At 36.8% G+C, this 14,626-nt stretch overlaps 2 protein-coding genes across 2 annotated transcripts; one reads left to right on the top strand and one right to left on the bottom strand.

Annotated features, from left to right (window-relative positions):
- Positions 1-7,842: 7,842 nt before the first annotated feature.
- On the top strand, positions 7,843-9,412 carry LOC130948227 (universal stress protein A-like protein). Its single transcript, XM_057876939.1, has 4 exons — positions 7,843-8,276; positions 8,681-8,787; positions 8,897-9,009; positions 9,141-9,412. The coding sequence occupies exons 1-4, from the start codon at positions 8,099-8,101 to the stop codon at positions 9,223-9,225; spliced, it is 483 nt and encodes a 160-aa protein (XP_057732922.1). The 5' UTR covers positions 7,843-8,098; the 3' UTR covers positions 9,226-9,412.
- An 877-nt stretch (positions 9,413-10,289) lies between these two features.
- On the bottom strand, positions 10,290-14,363 carry LOC130948226 (calreticulin). The gene is made up of 14 exons (XM_057876938.1): positions 14,129-14,363; positions 13,168-13,275; positions 12,889-13,081; positions 12,529-12,787; positions 12,373-12,429; positions 12,249-12,296; positions 12,072-12,158; positions 11,940-11,997; positions 11,300-11,367; positions 11,117-11,212; positions 10,972-11,019; positions 10,851-10,880; positions 10,685-10,774; positions 10,290-10,593 (listed from the first exon to the last, which is right to left on the bottom strand). The coding sequence occupies exons 1-14, from the start codon at positions 14,226-14,228 to the stop codon at positions 10,582-10,584; spliced, it is 1,254 nt and encodes a 417-aa protein (XP_057732921.1). The 5' UTR covers positions 14,229-14,363; the 3' UTR covers positions 10,290-10,581.
- Between the last annotated feature and the right edge of the window lie 263 nt (positions 14,364-14,626).

Below are 14,626 nucleotides of genomic sequence, written 5' to 3'. Positions count from 1 at the left end.
ACATTGTCACTAACGTTGGCCTAAGGTGCAATGTACCACGTTAACTCCCACGTTAACTTGGTTAACGTGGGAGCTAACGTAAGAGGCAAGGGTGGTTGACAACGTTAGTGACACCCAATATTGTCACTAACGTTGGAAGCAACCACAAAACCCCCAAGGAGCCACGTTAGCTTCCACGTTAACTTAGTTAACGTGGAAGCTAACGTTGATGAGTGAATGATGAGCCAACGTTAGTGACACTCAACATTGTCACTAACGTTGGGGATGGCTAAGAATGGCCACGTTAAAAGCCACGTTAACTTCGTTAACGTGGGACTCTAACGTGAGACATAGGGACACATTGGAACGTTAGTGACAATGTTAAGTGTCACTAACGTTCTCGAAGGTTGGCAAGGCCACGTTAGAAGCCACGTTAACCTAGTTAACGTGGACTCTAACGTGAAACATAGGGGCACATTGGAACGTTAGTGACAATGTTGAGTGTCACTAACGTTCTCGAAGGTTGGCAAGGCCACGTTAGAAGCCACGTTAACCTAGTTAACGTGGGCTCTAACGTGAGGCAAAGGGGTACATTGGAACGTTAGTGACAATGTTGAGTGTCACTAACGTTCTCGAACTCATACTTTCACTAAACGTTAATACCCCTAACGTCCTGAGCTAAAGTCTCTGCCCACTTCACACTCTCTCTCTGCAAGTAAAGCCAAGCCCAAATGAAGAAGAGAACTGCTTCAAACTCAAGATCCAAAGGCCCAAGACTTGAAGAGCCAACTAGAAGCTGAGAAGAGTAGTATATATAGGAGTAGCTTTGAATTATTTGGGAGTTCGAAAGTTGGAAAATAGCACTACTCTCTGTATTTTTACTGCTCTTCTAGTTCCATGATGTATTCTCCATCTTTGTTTTCATTTTCTAGAGCTATGAACAACTAAACCCCTTTCATTGGGTTAGGGAGCTCTGTTGTAATTTGATGGATCAATACTAGTTTTCATTATTCTTCTTCTATCTTTTCTCTTGATTTTACTTGAAAGCTTTCGATCTTCATCTCATTGGGTAGTTATCTTGGAAAAGAAACTATTCAAACTTGGATCTCTTCTGAGCCTTGAAAGAGGAATGAAGAGATTAAGCTAGAAATGCTTTCTCATGCTGGACCAAATTGGGTTTGGATGGATATGTGACTATAATCCTCTCAATACTTGATTTGAGAAATGCATGTGGTATAATCAGTGACCACACTTCATCTCTTCTCATGAGCAATTGACCAAGGAATTGGCTATTGATCAAGATTTGAGAGATTGAATTGCAAGAAATTGTAATTCAATCAATTAAGATTGCCAAGGAGATCAATGAATGCATTGATTGAGGAAGAGATGAAAATGAACTTGATCCGGAGAATTGCAACATCTCCTGCACCCAATGAACTCTCCAATTCTGATCTCACCCATTCTCTTTAATTTCTGCGTTTACTTTCATGAGCAAACACCCTATTCCCATTTACAATTCTGCAATTTACTTTCAGTCATTTACTTTCAGCCCTTTAATTCTAGCATTTACTTTTTCTGTCATTTACATTCCCGCCATTTTATTTTCTGCAAATCTTAACCCAAATTCTGAATTCGCTCAACTAGAACATTCTTCTAATTAAAGTTGCTTGATCAATCAATCCCTGTGGGATTCGACCTCACTCTATTGTGAGTTTTTACTTGACGACAAATTCGGTACACTTGCCAAAGGAAATTTGTTGAGAGACAGTTTCCACCTGCATCAACACTTCAGATTTGAAAGAGGGAGAGAAGAAGAGGTTGAACCCTAATCACCTCAATCTTCTCAAGCTCATATCTTGAGTTCTAGAGCTCCGATTTAATTTGCGTGCCTTCAGCGGCTACGCATTTCATGCGGAAAGCTCTACAAAACCCACCCAAGAAACTCTAGAGGTAAGCTCGAAATCCTTCCAATTCTCCTCTCCAAAATTTCGGGTACCTAGGGTTCATGGCTAAGTGAGTTTTTATGATTTTTGATATTTATGTCCACTCTTATCCTTGCTTAGCTTTGGGTTTTGCCATCCAAATCTGTTGGGAAAGGTAAGAGGTTTGATCTCTTGTGAACTTTGATTTATGTTGAGCCCTAGGTTGATTTTGTGGTGATTTATATGTATATAGCTTGATTATTGTGAGTTTGGGGCTTGTTGGAGCTACATTGGTGATTGGATTTTGGTTGGAAGCTCATTTGGTTTATATTGGGAATTGGTCAAGGTATAGTTTCGGTTTTCTCTATGTATTATATAATATTCATGGACACTTAGGCTAGTGACCCATAGGATAGGATTGAATTTGAATAGTTGTTGAATTGTTGAATGTGATTGTATGATGATGTTTGATGAAATGATGATTAATAGTGATATGATGAGGATAAATGAATTGTGAAATTGAGAAACAAATTATGTTGATAAATGAGATGTGGGTGTTGATTGATTGGTAATGTAGTTAAAATTTGTTAATAAAGTTTTATATATGAGATATATTGATATGGATGTTATGGATGAGGAAAAGTGAAGAAAAATGTGGTAATTTTGGTGTGGTAAGACATAGAGGGTTGATTTTAATGAAGGGTGGAGTTTGGGAATGGTTTGGTTTGGTTTTGATTATGTTTAGCCAAGCAATTGTGAAAGTTGTGATTTTCTGGTATGTACGCACGCACAGCCTTGTGCGCACACACACTCTGCATAAATGGTGACCTGTGCGCATGCACAGACCTGTGCGTCCGCACATGCAAAGGCAGGCAATCTGTCCGCAGTGCTGGCATGGCTTGTGCGCGCGCACACCAATGGGAGAATTGCAACCTGTGCGTACGCAGGTTGGGGAGGCCAGTCTTTTATGTTTTGACACCTGTGCGTAGGCACACCCCTGTGCGTACGCACACTATTAAAATTTCCTGGGCGAGCGCACGTACACCCCTGTGCGGATGCATACGCCCTGTTTCTCAAATTTTGCTTTGTTTCAACTATTTTACCTTTCCGACGAGGTTGTAAGCTTCCATAACACCTTTTTAAGACTTTTGGACATATTTTTGGGTTCTCAAACATGGAAAATGGGTTAAGGGTCTTAGACACTATTATTTGGAAAAAGTTAGCAAATGGAGTGCTAGGTTTCTTTTGTACTAGGGAAGGTTTGATGATGTGTGATGAATGGTTGATGAATGAGATGCGAGATCAAGGAACTAAAATGTAAAGGAATAGTGGTTGAAAAGAGTCGAGGACTCTGAATGTAGTGATAGGTTCATTTTGTCCTAAAAATGCTTTTGAAAACCATTGTACTACTGTTTTATACTGAGGATATGAGATGCTATACACCCGGCAGGGACGGTGGTTAATCCCGCTTGTCGAGGTAGCGGTGGCGGCATAAGGACGGTGGTTAATCCCGCTTGCGCTTAGATATGAGGACGGAGGTAAGAGATCCCGCTCACATCCCTTCGGATCATCAGAGCGTACAGGCGCAAAACCCTGGATAGTGATCCGAGCACTATATCTCGGGGGTTCCCACCCATGATTCCGAAGGGCAACATCTCCATGGAGATGTGTCGGGTAGGCAGTTGAACCGACAATGTGATATCACAGCCAGTAGGGCAGGCATTCATCATATGCATTTTCTACCTGCTTGTATGCTTTGCCGACTTGATATTGCTTTCCATATCTGTTAGACATGTCTAATTGCTACTTATGTTAATTGTTGTATATGACTCTACTTGTGCTTTACTTGTATTATATATACTTGTGCTTTACTGGAGTTGAGGAGGTTCGGAAGGCGGTGGCGATGGGATCGCATGGCGGATCGGTTGGTGAAGGCTATGGGACAGCGGTGGTTGATTAGAGTAGAAATTCCCTAAGATAGATTACCCTTTTATGGTTCTACGGCTTAAGTTGTATTGAGGAATTACATATTATGTTGTTTTGGGTTAGTATGCTTTAAGCTTGAATTCTTGTGATGGATATGGAGTCTAGGATTGCCTTTGGCGTCCCGGGGTCTTATATCCTACATCACTAGGCACTGTTACAATACTGAGAACCTCCGATTCTCATACCATATTCTGTTGTATTTTTCAGATGCAGGTCGCAATCCACCTTAGTGAGTTGTCTGATTGGTGATAGGAGCAGAGGATCTGGACTATCTTTTGGAGTCTTTTGATTTATTATATATATATATATATGTCTCTCACTTTTGTATTAAGAGATCAAAACTTGTATAAGCTGCTTTTACTGTCTGGTTTCATACACGGTCTGTATATGGCAAGCCAGCTTAAGCTCCGCGAGTCATTGCTAGTGTCTTATGATATTATACTATATACTACGATGTTTTGTTATTTGTTACCTGCTTCTTGTATTTTAAGCTAGAACCTTTGCTAGTACATTTTGCGCTTTTCAAATCCTGTTTTTGAACTATATTCTTCATCGGGCATCTAAATATTATTAATTCTTTCTATATAATATATATAACAGCTTAGAACTGTCATAACCTTCGATTAACCTTTGCTCTACGACGCGAGATAAGGTTTAGGCTAATTACGGTGTTACAATCCCAATGCTAGGTCCACTTCTTATATCCCATCCTGTTAGTCCACTCACACATGGTCGGGTCTTTACTTTGAAGAATGTCAAATCAATAGTCAAACTCAATCTAAGTCTTATCATGAGCAGCATTCATGAGAAACTTTCTTGCATCCTTACGCTTAAAACCCAGAGCAAAATTTGCTGCAATATGCCAAATACAAAATACACGATAAACATTAGGTAGGAACCATCCATCATCAGGAGGTCTCCAAGGAATCCTTGATTCTATTGTATTTATCTGATATAACTAGAATTTCTTATTGAGACGTGACATGCTGCCAAATGTGAGATAGAAAAAATAACTATGACTTCGCATTCTCACCCTCAACAAGTGCAAAAGCAATAGGGATGGTATTAGAATTCCCGTCCTACACAATCACCACTATCAAGGTACTCCCATATTTTTTGTATAAGTGGGTCCCATTAATACTAACCAGCGGCTTGCAATACCTAAAAGTCTTGATGCATGGTGGGAATGTCCAGAAAAACCGGTGAAAATAAGTTGATGACTTGTTAACTTGGCCTCCAACTCGCACAAGACTTGTCTTCAGTACTGCAATACTACCCGACATTGTTGTTTGCATATCCATGACCCATATTGGCAACTCATTATATCACTCTTCTCTCATTTCTATAAATCTGTGCAACTGCCTTTTACTTAGCCAACCAAATCTTCATGTAACTCAAACGGAAATCATAACTTGCCTCTATCGCATTTTGCAATACCTTAATCAACACAGTTGCATCAACTCTAACCATATAAAAGATGAATGCACATATGACATGGTAATCAAGCTTCCTGTGGTCATTAGAAATCTATGTGGCCAAACATGTATGAGGTTCATTTCTGACCTCCCAAATATTTTTTCGCTAACGAAGAGTGATCTGAATCAACCAACTGCAACCTTTTCCAAATTTCTTACACTTTTCATGGTACTTGATGTGATCTGACTCCAACACTCTATACTCAACCCCACGACAGATGCTATAAGTCTTAACACTTAACACGACTTTCTCTTTATTCTGGAACTATTGACCAAGTTGGAACTCAATTGGAGCTGATGTATCCTGTGCATTTCTGTCCCAAAATCTGGATTTTACATTTGGAAAATTGTATTGTGTCATGACCTCCAGGTTTAAAGTTGAAAAGTGCGGTGGACATTACTGAGTTTCAGAACTCGACAGTCTGCCCTAACCAACTAAAATACTCTTTCCTAAATGATCATCGTTATCCTCATTTATCATGGCGGGCTCTACATCATCATCCTGCAGTACATCTTCCATGGGATCTGGTATTAGTCTAGGAGTTGTACCCATCGCAACCGCAATCTCACCAAAAGAATAATTATCACTAATTACTCCATCATTAACTCAGTTTAGATCAACTGCGAAGGATAGAGATGCAACCAATATTGCTTCGGGTGCAACTACAGGAACTGCAAAGAGGAAACAATAGGCATTAAACTAGAGGCTCCTGGCATTGTTACAGATTGAGGATTTTGATTTGATCTTCCTGAACTAGCGACCTCATCTCCAAACTTGGCCAACAGTTCATGGGTTTTCATCTCGGAAAACTAACGACGATAGTGAAACTTGCAAATTTTTATCCCTCTCTATTACAAAAGAGTCATACTTCACACCATCTCGCACAACAAAAATCAAAATCCTATAAAATAATTTCTCAACCCATTTGATGCCATGGACTCCCAGTTTCTGTATTATAGTATTTTGCAGCTGAGTAAAACTCGTGGAAGGTCTGATAAAAACACTCATTGGATCCTTATCAAAAAAAAAAATTTTAGTCATCCATCCGTAGTGCACAATAACAAAAAAAGCTATAAACACTAGCCATTGTAAGTGCCACAAAATCGAAACAATGGCTAAATCGAAGCTAAATCGAATTAAGTCATTTCGATTTAATTCGAGTTACATGTTAAAGTAAATTGAAGCAAGCTAATTCGATTAACTCTTATAACTACAAAACATTATAAAGCAAACTCACCTGTTTCGATTTAGTGGGAATAAAGCACTCTCTCACTCTTCTCTGATAAATCAAACTGCGCTATTTCGATTTATTGGGTAACAAGCTAAACAGAATTGTCTTGATTCGATTTACATGTAGATAGCTAAATAAATTGAATTATTCTAATTCGATTTACATAGAGATATTAAGAACAAGCGTGTACCTATTTCTGTTTAGTACATCTACGTAATTTTAGAGGTCATTTAAAACATAGTTGATAGACAATCATATTCTTAGATTTATGATATTTTCTTCTTCTTTTTTTCTTTCTTTTCTAAGTTTTCTCTAATTTATCCTTTTTATTTATTTATTTCTAGAAAGTAAACTACTAACATAATACTAAAACATTTTTATCTTGACAAAAATAATAATAAAATATATAAATAACAAATAAATTCTTAAAAAATAAAAAAATATGAAAAAATATGAGATATTAAATATATCTTTTTTTTAATTTTTAGATATCAAATTTTCTGTATTTTTTATTATAAAAATAAGAATTTTTTATCCTTAGATTTTAATATTTTACGCCAAATGAGTTTTTTTAGTTTTTTGTAAATAACCAAACTTTTTTTTAAAATAAATTAAAATTGAGAGATAAAATTTTGTTCTGATTTTTTATATACAACTTTTAAATAGTTATTCAGATATTCTTTAAAAATTTGAAATAAAGATTGTTTGTTCTTTATAAAAAGACATTATATTTTTTGTTATTTTTATCAAAATTTTAACTCACTGAGAACTTATTTATCATTCAAATTTTTTAAATTCATTTTTATTAACAATATAAATGTTTAAGTATGATTTTAATATTAGTTCATGCCTTTTCTAAAACAATTATCGAATGCATGAACCTTGATTGTCCTTGAACCCTGTTTAACGTTAATGTTTTCTTTTTTTTGGACTTGCTGTTGAACATTAATTGGCAATATGTAAGAGGCATATGGAATTTTCTGTGGGCTAGTTTGTTTTATAATCGGGGAGTGGTGTGGCTGAAAGTCAGAAACTACCAAGTTACACAGCAAAACCGGTGATCTACCGTGATTACATTGACATGCGCGACAACAACACAGTTCCGAACCGTTGGATTAAATATCATTCTTATCCAACCACAGAGAATGCAACGTTAATCTTAATGGCAAGGTAGGCCCGTTGTGTTGGAAAGAATACCAAAAACCAGTAAAGCCCAAACCCATCAGAAACCACCAACAGATTCATTAAATAAACTCCATTATCCACACTATCCATTATCCCTTCCAAATGGAAATGGTGAGTCATCATTAGCACCACCAGACTACAGATATAGAAAATCATTAAGTACTAAGTTGACACTTGTCAAGTAACAACACAAGACACTCTAATTCTTCCCAGTTATCAAATCATTATTACCAATCACGCACCTTTGCATTTTTATTATTGACTACTATTATTTCTCTTACTCAAAGCTTCATCGATCGATCTGCGAAGAAAGAAAGAAATGGCCGAAACGAGTGAAAAGGAACGGAGGATCCTGGTGGCGGTGGATGAAGGGGAAGAGAGCATGTACGCGCTCTCATGGTGCGTCAACAACCTTGTTTTTGAGAACTCAAAGGACACACTCATCCTTCTCTATGTTAAGCCCCCTCGCGCTGTCTATTCCGCCTTCGATGGTACAAGTACGTGTAACCTCAAATTAACCACTTCCTGCTTCATTTTTTTGTGCCTTATTTCCAATTAGTTAGTTATTTTAGTTATGTAGTTATGTAACAAGTGAGATTGGTCAAATCGGTAAATATTTTAAGAGTAAATGCTCTTTCTGCTCTCTACACTTCGAAAATTCCTAATCGGTTGCTAAGAATGGCCCTGGTCTAAGTAGGTCACTGTTTATAGAGGCGTTTAGCCTAGTTACTTGGATTGGGATTTTCGAATTGTAAAGGTGCGTTCTGTTCTTCGTGCAAATGGTCCAACACGGAAAAGACATTCACTCATATTTTAATCCATTAGCTAGTGGCCTCCAGTTGAATTGAATTGATGCTAGAAACAGAAATGGTTAAATTTTTTATTATTATATTTTTTGCAGGTTATTTGTTTTCTTCTGATATAACGGCGACTATGGATAAGTATAGCCAACAAGTCGCTGAGTCCGTCTTAGAGAAAGCCAAGAGACTCTGTAACAACATCCAGAATGTAAGTTTCTATATATACTAATAAACTGAAAGTAATTTTACTCTGAAGCAAATCAAATTCATTGATTCAAGCTGAATCTTCCTGTGATGATGAATTTTGGGTGGTTAAGGTGGAAACAAAAATAGGGAATGGAGACGCTAGGGACGTGATCTGTGAGATGGTTCAGAAGTTGAATGCGGATATTCTGGTCATGGGAAGTCACGGCTATGGTCCCATTAAGAGGTGAGTGAGTGACTTCCTGATCCCGCAATCATATTTTCATCTTAATATCTTCTCTGCAAAACTGTACTACTTGCATAATCATTCTTTGATTTAATATATAGTTAATTTTGGGGCTGTGAATTGAATGGCAGGGCTTTTCTTGGAAGTGTGAGCAATCACTGTGCGCAGAATGTGAAGTGCCCCGTTTTGATAGTGAAGAAGCCCAAAGACGCTTGATAAAATAATAACATCAACAATCCGATGTTGCTCTTTGTGTAATTACCTTGTTATGTGTCATTTTGATTGGGTTTGTAGCTTTTGTGTTTTGTCCCCTCCTCGAAGGGAATCTGTTTTTGAATAACATTATATTATATATTAAAGACTAAAGTGGGTTTTTATTTATGATTATTGATTACTATGGTTATACGTAGCTTTCAGAATGGTCGAGGAATGGGAGTGAATTCTTTCCAGTGGAAAAAAAAAAAATTAGATGGTATCCAGTGGAAAATTTTACCATTTAATATATTCTCTCTCTTATTTATTGTTGATCCCACTTATAAAATTAAAGGTAAAAAATTATATTTTATTCTTTTCAGTAACAAAAAAAATAGAGAAGACCTATTTCCTTGAGGAATCCGCCTTGCGGATCTAAAAATAGAGTTTTCTTAGATAAGCGTGAATTAGAGCTAGTAAAAATATATATTTTTTGTCAAATCATCAGGTTTGATTCCCGATAAATTGGACTTTAATTATTCCCTTTCTGCCACTTCCCAGTTCCCACATTATAAAATCATCAATAGAAATGGCTACTAATAGATCATAAGAAAAGTAAGTTATGAATAAAGGGAATATACACGACAATTTTTTTTTTTTTTGGTAAAATATACACGACAATTTGTTTCCATCTGTTATTACTTATGAATGAATATATTGTAGGGCCTAAGCACTAAATAGGATTGTCTCGATGGAGGAGAAATAATGAGCTAATCACATACTAATCACTTCATATTCGGTTTTAATTATTATCTATTCCAAGAGTTTTTCAAGACTCAACTATTTTGTTACTTGACACATTCCAATTTTGTTTTTGAACAGGCAAATTCCATTTGTAATTTTTGAATCTGTATAAATATTATTGCATAATTCGATACTTGGATACAAATTTTATTTTGGGTTGATAACATAATTTAAAGCATTATTTTGAAGATTAAGCATAACACCATTAACCCGCTAAGTCATCGTATTTAACCTGCGGAAAAAAAAAAGGCAGACGAGAATAGAAGTATCCGCTGATGGCCGAATTAGTGTTGCAACAAAAATAAAATGCATTCACAAGTTCTACTAAGATTGAGGATCACATTACCAGCTAATTTGACAACCATAAAAACGATCAATTCCAAAGACACCATTTCCTGTTCTAATCCAGCTGAAATAGAAGCAAAACCTCAAGGTTGATGACTGCAATTTTCAACGGATTGCTTATCTAGGAGAAAAATCCTACGACTAAAAATCATATATAGAAAAAAGAGGAAACGGGAAATTATGCCGCGCGTAAAGCCTATCTCCGGAATATAGTTTTCATTCACTCCGCATTCAGAGCTCATCCTGCAAATACATGGCAAGAAGAGAATTATTACATGTAATATTAGCTTTCAAACTTGATATCGTGTGAAGATTAAGGAGGTGTGAATCATACATGTTTGTCCTCTTCGTTGTCTTCCCCAGATTCTTTTGATTCGGAATCAGACTCATGGCTAGCTTCAGAATCTTCCTCGTCTTCCTCGGCCTAGACAATGTATAAAGTTAATTTCATTGTAATCAGGGTAACATGATGTCAGGAATCAGTAGTTAGTTATACTTACATCAGAGTCAGCAGGATCATCCTTTGATTCCTGGTAGAAAAGTAATATTGCAAGATCATTTAACAGAATGAAATATCATCTCAAAAATGAATAATGAAGCAGGTTAAGAACAAAAGCTCACCTCCTCTGCTTTCTTCTTCTCAGCCTCCTCAAATGCTGCCTTCTCAGCCTGCAAATATTTTTCATTTAAGACATCAGATACATTATTTAACATAAAAAATATAATACATGTAAGGCAAAATATACAGTGAACAGAAACTACTTACATCCTTTTGCTTGCCCCATGTTTCTTCAGCCAGTTGCTTAGCGTATTCAGGATCATCAGTAAGCAAGACATTGTCAAACAAGGTTCCAGATTTGACCTGACAAATAAATAGCTTGCTTTTCACTTTGGATACAAAAGGATCAAGATATGTAATGTAATTAAGCATAGAAAATGAAAAGTTTACCTGCCACAGTTCAATGCCCACATACTTCAACTTGGGGAAAACATAGAGGTCGGGGTCATCCTTGAAATCTGATGAAATTATTTTACAGACGACAAGTCAATGGATGGACAACACTTCATTGGCTATTTACCTTTTACTATATTGTATTATTGTCTTAGTTGATATTTGTCGATTCTAATTTTTATGTCAAGGAAGAAACAGCATTGATGAATTAAATTAAATCCATGAAATTGAAAAACTACTTTGTGCTTCTGTAATTTCTAGCATGCACTATTTGCTACCTAGTAACATTTTTATTATTGAAAATATTAAATATATAAATCTAGATTCTAACTTTTTTAGTGTGAGTATAAAAAATTTCATAAAAATATTATAATTATTGTAATATTATTTTAATTAACTTTAATATTCAAATTTCAAATCAAATCTTTATATAATAAAATTAGAGTTTCATTTAAAATTTAAAATTAGAGTGCATGTTTTATTCTTTAAAAGACCCAAACATAAAAGTTAATATTTCAAGCTAATTCTCTCTTCTAGGAAAAAATATATTCTATACTACAATTTTAACTCCAATGTCCAAATCATGTATAAAAGAATTTATTTTAACAAGTATTGCAAAATAAAGCTGACAATATACCAGGGTTGTCAATCATAGGTGCCTTCCACTTTCCTTTGTAGTTGGGGTTCTTAATTTTCTGCAAAGATTGAATGCAAAGTCAGAAACCAATCCAATCCCAAACAAATGTCATGGCATACAATCTCCACGCACCTTTGCTTTCCATGGGCCCTTGTACTCAGGGTTGGCAATGGTAGGTGCTGTCCACTCACCATCTTCTTCATCATCCCAATCTTCGGGCTAAAAGCAAGCAAGCAAAAGTTAGTCTCACTAGTGATCGAGATAACATGTGAAATAAGCAGCAATGGGAAACAGCAAATTAATGAATACCTTCTTGGCATCAGGATCTGGGATCTCCTTTGGGATGTCATCATACCCCTATAAGTACACAATATCAGTAAATATACTACATAGTACAACACAGCAAGAGAAGCTGTTTTGAGAAAGTCAGTACCTCTGGCTTCTTATCCTCGGGATCAGGAATGTACTCTTTATCATCCCAGTCTTCGGGCTGCAAGTTATATATATATTTTTGTAATTAGAAATCATCAATACTCAAAACCTATATGGCGATTACAATAAAACAGCAAAGCAGTGGGAAGAAGAGTACCTTTTTGGCCTCAGGATCCTTGATTTTCTTTGGAGGGAGAAGATCCCAATCAGTGTAGAGACTGCCAACTTGCTTCTCCACATTATCAATCAGGATGCTGTAGGTTGCATCTGGACGGAGGATAAATGTATACACGTGAGTTAGTTGGTCAGTCTCGCATGGAACTTCCTTCTTTATCAAGTGGTTTGTGTCATTGTAGGTCAAAATAGCATGTACTTTCTTGGTACTGTAACCACAGATGTCTGGTCCAAACATGATACTGCAACAGAACAACAAAAGTCAGGAAAATAAGCCACCTTAACATGTCTAAGGGCTTCTGTAGTGAAAAAGCTGTGAAAAAAAGGGAATCTTTTAAATTACCTGTAAGGAGTTTCCCCACCAAATTTCTTCTGATCAACATCACCGCTAAGCAACTTCATGTAACCACCACCACAGTCAAGCTTCTGTTCATGCTTGACAGAAAATTGGAAGACTAGGGTCTTATCTTTATTGCTGAATTCAGGGAACTCAGCAGAAATAGCATAGAATCTGTAGTCCTCGCTTGTTTGAATACCTGTGGGGATATCAAACATTCAAACGAACCTAAATCAATACCCGTTTTTAAGAAAATATGGATGTAAACAAAGTAATTCAGTTTACCTTTGTCATTAGCATCTCCATTCCATTGACCAGATGTGTAGTTCCACTCCCCGGCCAAGTTCTCATCTCTCTTCCAATCAGATTTAACCCAACGGCTCTCCCACCCATCTTTAAATTCAGAAAATGCGTATAAACATACACAAGTTAGATAAAACAGAAAAGTAAAGAAAAGAAAAAAAGAAAGGGAAAGAAAGACTGAGTAAATATTCGGGAATCAGGATGAATCATGAACATGGATTAGTGGGGCACAGGGACAGAAACCCAATTCAAAAATAGAAAATAAGGTTTTTCCTAACAAGGGTTTAGGCATTGGAAAAACCAAAATTGTCCACTTACACACTCTTAGCCAATGCCATTCGAGCGGGCACTCACTTAACCAATGCTTCTTTTGGACACTCTTTAGCTAAATCCCAGAAAATAAAGTAGTTACAGTAGGTTTACTTTTAAAAAAAAGTACTCTCGAGTCTCGAGATAAATAATAGCAAATATTTGCAGCTTAAAAAAAGCTCAGTAACACCAGCAGCATTTTTTAGAAGTAGATTCACGTCTTTAAACAGGGAGGAGGAAAAAGACACCTCAGAGAATGCACATTCAGCTCCAGAAATTTTTGACAAAATGATATTAGTTTTTAACAAATAAAATTAAGCTAATCCTTTGGGAAACACGATAAACTCTAAACAAAATCAAATCAGCACGACTGCAAAATGGCAATAAAGAAAATCACGATAGTTAGAAGCAAATCCGAGCACAGTTTTTCAGATCTAATCCAGACGATGACATTTCAAAAGTCGAACTATCGAAGCCATCAGATCGAGGCTCAAACACCTAAAACGAAACTTTGATCGGAACAAAAGGGCGCCAATTCGACAAAACGATAATGCAAACAGCAAAATAAAGAGCAAAAGAAAATCCTCAAACAACCGAAAACTGAAGCTGACGATCTAGAAATAGAAAATTGTACCATCGAAGCGTTCTTCGAAGAAGACCTTGGCGGAAGCGAAGGCCAAGAGGGAGAGAAGAACGACGGAGAGAAGGTTAGGGTGCCGCACCCTAAGCGCCATTGCTATCGAAGGGGGAAGCTATTAGAGAGAGAAAGCGATGAGAGAGAAAGAAAAGGTTCCTGCAGCTCCCCTGAGCTCTCCTGGTTTCTATATAGTGTAGTGAGTAGTGATATGCCTTTTTCCGCTTTGGTTATTCAGCGGGGTGGGTAGAATTGGAAATGGACGTGGTTTCTTCACACGTGGCAAAAGAAGGCCACTGAAGGAGTGCCACGTTTTTACATCTTGTCATGAGAGTGACGTGGCGACATGTCATTGGTTAACTGGGGAGCGTATTACCATTGTACACGTCAGCGGAAACGTTTAGCGCCTCCGGCGAGATTTTGGTTCGTTGGAATATACGTGAAGGTCAAAGCTTAAACTTCCATTCCGTTATATTCCCTGCCTGAGGTTATGTTGCA

This window comes from Arachis stenosperma, chromosome 9, assembly GCF_014773155.1.
Source record: "Arachis stenosperma cultivar V10309 chromosome 9, arast.V10309.gnm1.PFL2, whole genome shotgun sequence".
In the NCBI taxonomy this organism is placed as follows: Eukaryota; Viridiplantae; Streptophyta; class Magnoliopsida; order Fabales; family Fabaceae; genus Arachis; species Arachis stenosperma.
Note: the sequence above shows the minus strand (reverse complement) of the source record. Positions and strands in the feature narration are given on the sequence as shown.

Bases quoted from the DNA above. Each gene is read 5' to 3' on its own strand.
- LOC130948227 (XM_057876939.1), top strand. From the start codon at position 8,099: ATGGCCGAAACGAGTGAAAAGGAACGGAGGATCCTGGTGGCGGTGGAT. The intron at 8,277-8,680 runs GTACGTGTAACC...TATTTTTTGCAG, and splicing joins TTCCGCCTTCGATGGTACAA to GTTATTTGTTTTCTTCTGAT. The intron at 8,788-8,896 runs GTAAGTTTCTAT...TGGGTGGTTAAG, and splicing joins TCTGTAACAACATCCAGAAT to GTGGAAACAAAAATAGGGAA.
- LOC130948226 (XM_057876938.1), bottom strand. From the start codon at position 14,228: ATGGCGCTTAGGGTGCGGCACCCTAACCTTCTCTCCGTCGTTCTTCTC. The intron at 10,881-10,971 runs GTGAGCTTTTGT...CTTTTCTACCAG, and splicing joins AGAAGAAGAAAGCAGAGGAG to GAATCAAAGGATGATCCTGC. The intron at 10,775-10,850 runs GTAAGTATAACT...TACATTGTCTAG, and splicing joins ATGATCCTGCTGACTCTGAT to GCCGAGGAAGACGAGGAAGA.